Source organism: Athene cunicularia (genome assembly GCF_003259725.1).
Source record: "Athene cunicularia isolate RWA chromosome 1 unlocalized genomic scaffold, athCun1 chr1_part2, whole genome shotgun sequence".
In the NCBI taxonomy this organism is placed as follows: Eukaryota; Metazoa; Chordata; class Aves; order Strigiformes; family Strigidae; genus Athene; species Athene cunicularia.
This window is the reverse complement of record NW_020799092.1, coordinates 76,662,454-76,672,328: the sequence shown is the minus strand read 5'-3', so window position 1 is coordinate 76,672,328 and position 9,875 is coordinate 76,662,454. Positions and strand designations below refer to the sequence as shown.

Below are 9,875 nucleotides of genomic sequence, written 5' to 3'. Positions count from 1 at the left end.
GGTGGGGGTGAAGGGTGTTTGGAGTTCGGTTTTCTGGGGTAGGGGGCTTATTTTTCTACTCTACTTGGTGGTGGGTTTTTTTAATTGCAACATTCTGGTGCTTTTTTTCTGCGTGCATATTCTGAGCATGAAATTAGAACTTTTGATTAAATCTGGAGAAAAAGAATGAGATAGTCTAACAAAATGACCAAACAGGCATATCAAAGAAGAGCGGGGGGGAAACAGGAAAAAAAAAAACACCAAACAAAAATTTTATTTTTTATGAATACCAAACACATTCCATCTTTTTCAATGCCAAAACCAGCTGAAACAGTTTTTGTTATGACTATTTGTGAAGAGATCTGAGGCATTTCTCCCATTCCTGAAATACTTGATTGAAAAAGCCATGTACTATAGACTAAGGCTTAACTGAACACTGCGGTAGTCCCCTGAGATGATGTGCTAGACTTCTGTCAAGTACAGGTATAGAACAAAGTATCTATCAGATAGAGTTTCAAGCACCCATTTTCTAGAAAAGAGTATTTGATCTTATCACACTGGTAGACTGTGCATACAAACACTGGTGCTAGATTTCCTGAAGGAAAAAAATGTTTCTTTTATAAATGAATGGTGTTTTTCACATCAGCCCTACTCTTCAGCATTCCCACACTACAATGTGAAATCAGGAGTCCAGCAGGATTTTTATTGGAAAATAAACTACTGAGTACGGACTATGCCTGAAGTTATTCGTGTAGGGATGTTGCCACCTTTTTTAAAAAACATATTTTTAGGATTACAGGTAACCACAGAGCTGGTCTGTTCTCTCAAGACTCTTGTGATCATGACTAAGACTACTTCCCTGACATGGGCTTCTCCTAGACAAAAAAAAAACCTCTCCTAGACTTATTATATACGTGAAGAGTAAAGTTTTAATAGGCACTACTCCATGTAGTCCAGGTGACATTGAGGAAGAACAACAGTACTTGATAGAAACAAGTCTATATTACTTAAAATGAACCATGCTAATGAAATTAATACTGTATGAAATGTTATTGAGATGAACCAATGCTACTTCATCATTCCTGTATTGATTTTCAAATTGAGATTAACATAACAGGGTTGGAAATATGGCACTGGAGAAAAAAAATGAGCAGCTATCAACTGGGTCCAGGTGTCATACATGCAGCATAATCTCAGCTATGAGAGGGCACATCAGCATCCAAAGCACAGCACTCTCAGAACTGCTCTGTGTCCTCCAAGTCATTTGAAACCTCTGGACTCCGAAATGGCCTTGCATCCCTTGGAAAACAGTGAACTGAAAGCATCTCTCTCCAAATACATCCTCAGTCTTACAGAAGGAAGCAAACAGAGTCAAGTTGTACAACAGAATCTAATAGCTGCAGTCATGTTTACAGTGTTCTGGTATCAACACATCCAGAAAACATTGGCTCCCTTGGCCAGCATCTCAGTTACCTTCTTTGTGCCTGTGAGTTTCCTGTGCTGGACTCTATCTATACCCATGGTTGTTAGTTCTTATCACTACATGTACTGGGCAGAACTGGCAGGTTTCAGTAGCCAGGGACTGCAGGGGTGACCTGTGTGGGAGGGGGCCATGACCTGCCCTGTGCCAAATCTCCAGCCAGCTCTGAAACCGCCACCATGTGCCAAATCTTCAGTCAGTTGGAGGAACACATGATGCCTCTACTAAATTTTTTAAAAGCATACATATTTTTAAAAGCATGGGAGATGCTAGAGGCAGGAGAAATAGAGATGTGGGGAGAAGAAGTGGAAAGAGATGTTACTGGGGACATGGCTGGAGATGTGCTCTCAAAAGGAGGCACGCCATGCCAGGGTTGCTGGGGCAGACATCTCCAAGGGGACTGCAGCCCATGGAGATCCATGCTGGGGCAGCAGAAAATGCGTAAGACACAAGCAGCAGTAGATGAAAACAAGTAAGAAACCAGGAGCAGCAGAAAGCAGCTATTACATGAAGGACCTCAACCCCTTGCACTGCCTGTCACCTCACCAAAGCAACTGGGATGAGCCAAGGGTAACCCACCGAAAAACACAGGAGAAATTAGCCCTGAAGGCAGAGGGAAGAAAGGTGTTTCCCCTCGGTGTCTGTTAAAGTTTTCTGTTTTGGGGTTCCCCTCCCCATATCCAAATCAGTAATCAGAATGTTGTGTTATTTGGCAATAAAATAAATTACATAAAAAATTCCCCAAGCTGAGGAGATACCCGCAACACTATATGGCTTAAGTAAACCATGTCCACCATCACTTCCTGACAGTATCGCCTAACAGTAATTGATAAGGCCACGTTTTCTACATTTTAGCCTATAATGAAATTTTAATTCTTTCTGGTTCATGCATGACTCTCATATACAATGCTACTGAAAGCATAACCGTTACAACTCTGTCATTCCCACCGACAAAACTCCTCATAGGTGCATTTTGTTTTGTACAGTCTGGTCTTAAACATCTCAAGAGACAGACCCCTTTGGCTCAAAATAACCCCCCGGGGTTATTTTGCAGTTTAGCGTGTTTGCTGAAAACCTTCTTCTCATTAAACTTCCCTTTGTTCTGTTTGAACATCTCATTATTATAATGCTTTGGTACTTCTCACTGAACTTACTTTCTTATTCCTAAAATTCATTAGGTATTAACTCAGCTTTTTTATTTTTTGTTTAAAATAGCTGTTTTAATAACCTGTCTACAGCAATTTCCTTTGAATATCCAAAGTCAACTAGAACTTCTATATTCATTTGCAGGATTGCGAAATTAAAAAAAAAAAAAAAGTACTACAGCAAATAGATTAAATTGCGTTCTTAATGCAACAGCTGCTAAAAATTTAAGACAGTGCTAGGTAAAGATGGTCCTAACTATTGCATCAATAAATAGTAAAACAACAATTAAAATCGACCAAAGCTGACAGATATTTCAACTGTGGGTCTTAAATGATGGTTAGCCTTAAAGTGAGATATTTCACCTGAAGGGAAATGTCATAAATGTTTCCAGTCACCAGTCATTCCCACATCATTACATAAAAAGGCACCTTCCCTCTGCTACTCAGTATGTTCATGAAAAAAAACAGTTTTACCCATTTCTAATGGTATGGAAGAAAGACAATAGAGGTGTAACTGTCTTCAGGTTCCCCAAGTTTATTAATTCCAGTGTGATACACAAATAAGGACACTGGAACACCAGAAGAATCATAGATTCTAGTCTTTATTTCTCAGTGGCAAGTTACATAGGCAGCCTGAGTGCTTCATCTCATCAAACTTAGCTTTTCTGCTCTACCAGCAATCAACTGAACTTTGAATGCACCTTCATAGAGCCAAGGAAAGCTGCAGACAGGACACAGCCAAGAAGAAACAGAAGTTTATAAACTACTGATAGTAATCAAGGCCTATTGTACTTGAGAAAACAAGCCCTAATTTTCCCTCAGGTTTCCCACATCCAGCAGCCTTCTGACACAAATGACATTTTTCAGCTGCTTCATATTTTAAGATGTCAAGCTAAACAAGATTACAAATCATTGCAGATCTCGAGTACAGTAAGTTTGATACGATCCCCAGATTTTCAGTGTTCAGAGTGCATCAGCGTGTTTGTTAATTTACACTATAAACACCTGACAGAGAATGTCCAGGGAATTATGGCTCTCATGGACAATAACCACCTGAGGCTTTTGGTACATACTGCTTAATTTCTAATTCTCATAGGAACAGGAGTTTCTTTCAGAAATGGTAGATTGTACAGGCTCAGTATCGCAGTCATACATGAACCCAGACCATAGTTAAAACCTACATCACAATATGAATTGTCTTTTCAGGGAAAGACAGTTGATATGCTTATCCTAATTATATTTCTCCTATTAGGAGAGATTTTATTTCTCAAGAAAATAAATACATCATTTGCAATAAATTTGTTTTTAAAGAATCATGAAGCAGCCTTGATAGCACACTCAGGTGAAATATGCCTTATAACAAGACAGCAGTTAGCATACAAGCAGCAAGTACTGCACAATTAGTGAAGAGACAGAGTATCTACATGGATTGTTAAATTGTGCTGTCTTCATGTTTTATAAATATTTCAGATTTCATTCCTTTAAGCTGACTATACAGAGAATGAGTTCTGTATTGGTGACAAAGGCATTACTAGAGAGGAAGTATAGTCTAATGAGTAAGGTTCACCTACCCTGCCACATCTCAAGAATGACAGCAGTGTGATGTAAGGGTGCCCACAGTAGCTTTAAGTAACAGTTACAGCAGCACGAAAACTGGCACACCGTGATTTGCCAGGCTGCACCTCCATAACTGCATCCCAAATATACCATGGCATTGGAGCCACGACATGCAAGACTCCAGAAAACTGACTTCAGCAGCAACTGTAGCAGACACCAATGACCTTCCATGCATAAAACATTTAAAGGCAAATACTACAAGTAACAGGAGAGGTTCAGGAGTTCATAAGGACACTAAAATCAAGAATCCACTCGCAAATCTGAAGGTGTCCGACTCAATTCCCATTGGAGTCAGCAGTGAACTTAGCAGTGACTTCTATTACTTTTGCACAAGAAATAATTCTGACACCCATTCTCCACTAAGAATGCCTGCAACTGCAGCTACAATTCCAGACACAGAGTGTTTCAGCTGTGGTTTACCAACACAAAGACCTCTCTGTGTAAAATAGAGCTGTTTGCAGGTCGTACACCAAATTAACTCACCCTGATGATGCAAAGGCAGTCTACAGGTGACATTACAAAATAGAAGAAAGAGAGAGGGAAAATCCCACCAAAACCAACCCCCCACACACACCTTCCTATACTATAAAAGTACATAGTTATTACTACATCTTTCCACTCATCACAGATTTTTCTGGATTTTAACTGCATTTCATGTATTCAAACATAAATGCCAAACACCAAGAATGGCAGAGTCTTGCCTGGATATTATCAAAAGTAGCAAGGCAGCTTGTGTTCAGTTTCTGCAAGCTGGATACTTACATTTGCCAACCACAAAAGTCCTAATACCGTTTAATACCCTCATCTTTTATTTGCCAAAAAGACAGAGATTATTTGTTACAAAGGAGATACCTACATGGTAATTGGATCTGAATTCTTGTATTTTCTCACTTGGCTTTAAGACGCAACATAAGTTCCAAATCAACAGAGACTTCAGTAAGGATACTAAATACATAAAGTTAAAAGATACTTATCTTTGAAGGATTGGGATACACAGTTGTTCATATGCAATCATTAAGTAACGTTAAATGTGTTGGGGTTTTTTTGTTTTAAAGATCAACATTATAATAAAATTTTTAAAAATCCTTCCAAGAACGTCAAGTTTGTTCACATATAACACAGGTACTTAAACCCAAAATTTATCTGCAATTTAATCCAGCTTGAAATACCTTTTTTGTAGACTAATCAGTTTTCACTTCCAAATAAAATATTCAAAAACATTTCACTCCCTTTGCAGGATCAAATTACAGAACTAAAAAATAAGGTAGAAATGGAATTGAAAAGCACAGTGAAAGATTACTCAAAACTTACACAGCAGTTTCCAGATCTATTAAAAGACATAATAATACTTTCACCAAATAGGCGATAAAGTAAAAAGCGTGAATAGTAATAGTATCAAACTCTTAATCTTATATTCTTTTCAAGCTTGCTACTTACTGTAGAAACCCAAATCTATCTGTGACTTTGTAAAGACGATAGTCAGCATCTTCCCATGGTTCAATCTGCGCACCCTCCCGTCCCTAAAGGGAAAGGAAAAAAAAGAGCCCAATTAAGTTTTATGACACAATAAGCTAAAACACAAAAGACAGGACTCAACCACTCAAAACATAATCTTTGAGACACGCTGGTAGTGGGGTAGAGGAGGGGGAGGAGAACACACAGAAAAGGAGAGTAGGACACCTCTCCCAGCCCCAAAAAAGCCTTTTCATCAAGATTTTCATCAAAGGAAGTCTCTTTCAGTCACTGCTATACCAGAATAAATTTCAACCACAGACTCATTATAATCTCACACCTGTCGTTAACTTCCACAAAAGTCCATCAAGGCCCCCACAGATTGCCTTCTACTCATTTTATTTCCATAGTCCATCTTTCCTGAAGCATCACCTGACAGGAGCACATACTGCAAGCAGCCTTGAGCTAACATCCATGCTGACTTCCAGCAGCTGTCAAACAGAATGCAGCACCAAGTTTTCCTTCAATGAAGCATTCACTCATGTTCCTGTCTTCTACTCCAATTGCCAATTTTACAAAGACTTGCAGAAATTGCAGCTATATATTGTGCCAGTGTGTGCTACGCACAGGTAACTGGGTATGAAGAGAGGCCACAGCTCAGAATATGGGATGTATTCAGTTTAAAGGTTTTGGTAGCGGGGGGGTGACAGTGGTGGCTTCAGTGAGAAGCTCCTCAGTTTCCTCCGTATCTGGCAGAGCCAATGTCAGCTGGCTCCAAGATGGACCCATTGCTGACCAAGGCCAAGCTCATCAGCAACAACGGCAGCATCTCTGGGATAACATATTTAAGAAGGTGGCGGGGGGGGAAGGCACAATTGGGCAATTGTAGCCAGAGAGAGGAGTGAGAACATGTGAGCGAAACAACGCTGCAGCCCCCGGGTGAGTGAAGCAGGAGGGCAGGAGGTGCTCCAGGCCCGGAGCAGAGGTTCCCCCCAGCCCGTGGGCAGCCCGTGGGGAGGCAGCTGTGCCCTGCGCCCAGGGAGGGGAACGGAGGAGCAGATCTCCACCTGCAGCCCGGGGAGGGCCCCACGCTGGGGCAGGGGGTGCCCCAAGGAGGCTGTGGCTGTGGGAAGCCCACGCTGGAGCAGGCTCCTGGCAGCACCTGTGGCCCCGTGGGGAGAGGAGCCCACGCCGGAGCAGGTTTCTGGCAGGACTTGTGACCCCGCGGGGGACCCACGCTGGAGCAGGCTGTGCCCGAAGGGCTGCACCCCTGGGAGGGACCCACGCTGGGGCAGTGCGTGAAGAGCTGCAGCCCCCGGGAAGGACTCACGTTGGAGAAGTTCATGGAGGGCTGTCTGCTGTGGGGGGGACCCCACGCTGGGGCAGGGCAGAGTGTGAGGAGTCCTCCCCTGAGGAGGAAGGAACGGCAGAGACAGCACATGGTGAACTGACCACAGCCCCCATTCCCTGTCCCCCTGTGCCACCGGGGGTGGGGGAAGGAGGTAGAGGAAACTGGGAATGAAGTTGAGCCCACGAAGAAGGGAGGGGTGGGGGGAAGGTGTTTTCAGATTTCAGGTTTATTTTCTCATTATCCTACTCTGATTTTGATTGGTAATAAATTAATTTCCCCAAGTCGAGTCTGTTTTCCCAGTAATTGCTGGGTGATCTCCCTATCCTCCCTCCCTGTTGACCCATGAGCCTCTTGTATTTTCTCTCCCCTGTTGTGCTGAGGAGAAGTTCATAGAGTGGCTTTGGCACGTGGCACCCTGCCAGGGTCAAACCACCACACACATGCTTTTTTTTCTTACTAAAAAACCAAAACCAAACAAACAAAAAAACCCCACCACCACCAAAAAATAAAAAAAAAAAACCCACAGCCATTCACTTAAGTGCACACTGTGCAAACCACCACTAAGTCTAGCATGTAAAATGTTTCATGAACACTACAAACAAGTCTATTGCCCCGTGTTCCAGTGACACTTACAAAGTTGGTGTTACAAGAATATGTGAATATGATGTAGGCATTCTGGCATACTCTGTGCCAGGCTATTACTTGACAAGTAGTTCAAGAAAAAAAGGGTATGACTAGGGTATTTCTTCAATTCCTCACATGCATCTACCAAACAATGCAGTTCACTCATCTTTTAAATTATCTTCATGATGATTTAAATGTTTTTATCACCATAACCAAAAATTAAGTAAATACAAAGTAAAATAAGAGTCCTTCTGATCTCATCAATATACTGAGCATCCTCAAACACCCCAGTTTCATTAACTCTAATACATTACACTACCTTAAAAGAGCCCCAAAGCAACTTGCCATGCACCTGAAAAATGAGTTGATTGAGTCATTATCCAGAATATCCCCCGTGGAGGGAGAATTTAATTCACCCAGAGCCAGTGTATCATGAAACCATCAGATTAGTGCTACAAAGTGTATTTGAAAAAAAACTAGTGGGAACCATGATTCATTTTTTTTAAACAGACATATTATTAAGATTAATTATAAAATGTCTTTTAAATTATTATCAAGCTCACTTACTCTGTCATACTTGGCAACTATCTCTGCTCGTTCTTGGGCAAGTTTGATAGCAGCATCCTGCTCAGCATCTGCACCTGTAGAGAATTAAAATAGCATTGTTCAGATTCTTTCCCTTGTGAACAAAGAACTGCAGCTAAATACTTGGAAAATAAACTTCAGATAGACTACTTGGATGGAAAAATGCCAAAACAATTGTATCAAAGCAAAATATGACCTTGGTGCATGTCTTGAATACTCTTCAGAGTAAAATACAATTATTGGATGGTATCTCAATTGCTGAGCTTAGAATCTTCTCGATTTTCCACCAAAGCAGATATTAAAAGTAAAAATTTAATACCCCACAACCCATTGAATGAGTAAAGAAGGTAGTAAACCCTACTAGTTGCCAATTCCACAAATATACACATAGTCAAAGAAAGTCGAAACACACACTAGTGGTTTAAAAGAAAAGTGTGAATTATTTACAAGATTTGTAGATAGGGATTAGAAATACTGCATGACTTCATCTGAGAAACCGGCTAAGACTTATTTCTCAGAACACAAGGAAGGACATCGTTATAGCATCAGACTTGCAACATGGGCAACCCAGAGTTGGAATAAGCATAAGGATATGACAACAGGAAGGTTGACAGGCAAGAAAAAACGGATGGGTAAGCATTGGACGCCAGTACACTGCAGATGCAGCAGAGTTTACTAGAGCAGTGGAGTTAAGAAAGTTTAGATAAATCTGGTTTGATCGAGACAAGGTGAAGCAGGCTGCGTGTGTAATTGAATTAGGTTCCTTGGCATTGTTCCCTTAGCAGAAACTATCTCTAGAACACGGACAGGAATATAAAGAGGGCACCAAAAAAGGAGAAGTAAGAAAGATGCTGCTTTGAATATTCAACAACATGATGCACTTTAATATCCCAAATGTGATTATGATTTCAAAGCAATGAGACAAATCAGTTTTAATCAATGATAAGTCTATGAAAGAGTCAAGAGTTCATTTGTTTCGATTATTAAAAAGCAATAAACTCTAGGTAAAGCAATGCTTTAAAAAGGTTTGAAATAGTTTTCAAGCACACTGTTATAAAAATAACTCCAGGCACGTGTTTCTTCACTAGTTCATGGCAACATAATGAACTCCAGGAATTGTATATTATCAACCATCTGGACCATGAAAGAGAAAAACAGATCAGATATTACAGTTTTCTATCATATGATGTTAATACATCTATTTGTTCAAATCAGTATTTCTTTAATAAAATTTACCTACACATTTCTCAGATATTTAAACAAGAAATTATGCCAAGGTGGCCTTCTAAGCCATCTGTTAGAGATTTATCATGGTCTCTGCACGTTTTCTCTTTAAGTTTCTTTAGGAGAATGCAGAGAGAACCTCAGTGTTCCCCATCACAGACACAAGCACCAGCATTCAGGCAACAGCGATGCTTGTCCTGGACTTCCCCTAATGGAAAATCTGACTACTACTTTAAAGCTTTCACTTGTGCTCTCCAGAAGTTACACTTTTGTTATCCTCACTCTGGCCCTCTTCTGCTTGTCACCATCATTTGTCAATCAGATTACGCTCATTTATTAGCAAGGACACTGAGCTCTGCCATTTTTTTCCAGTGTGCACCAGAACCAGCGCACGTGTTTACACAATTATTTGGGGGGG

At 40.8% G+C, this 9,875-nt stretch overlaps 1 protein-coding gene across 2 annotated transcripts in view; it reads right to left on the bottom strand.

Moving 5' to 3' along the window:
• The window catches only part of USP6NL (USP6 N-terminal like), a 123,665-nt gene that overhangs the window by 63,801 nt on the left and 49,989 nt on the right, over positions 1–9,875 (bottom strand). For both annotated transcript variants that reach the window (XM_026868244.1, XM_026868243.1), the window contains exons 2-3: positions 8,216–8,289; positions 5,659–5,741 (exon numbers count right to left, since the gene is read on the bottom strand). In XM_026868244.1, the coding sequence (XP_026724045.1) occupies positions 5,659–5,741; positions 8,216–8,289 (157 nt within the window). The remainder of the gene's footprint in view (positions 1–5,658; positions 5,742–8,215; positions 8,290–9,875) is intronic.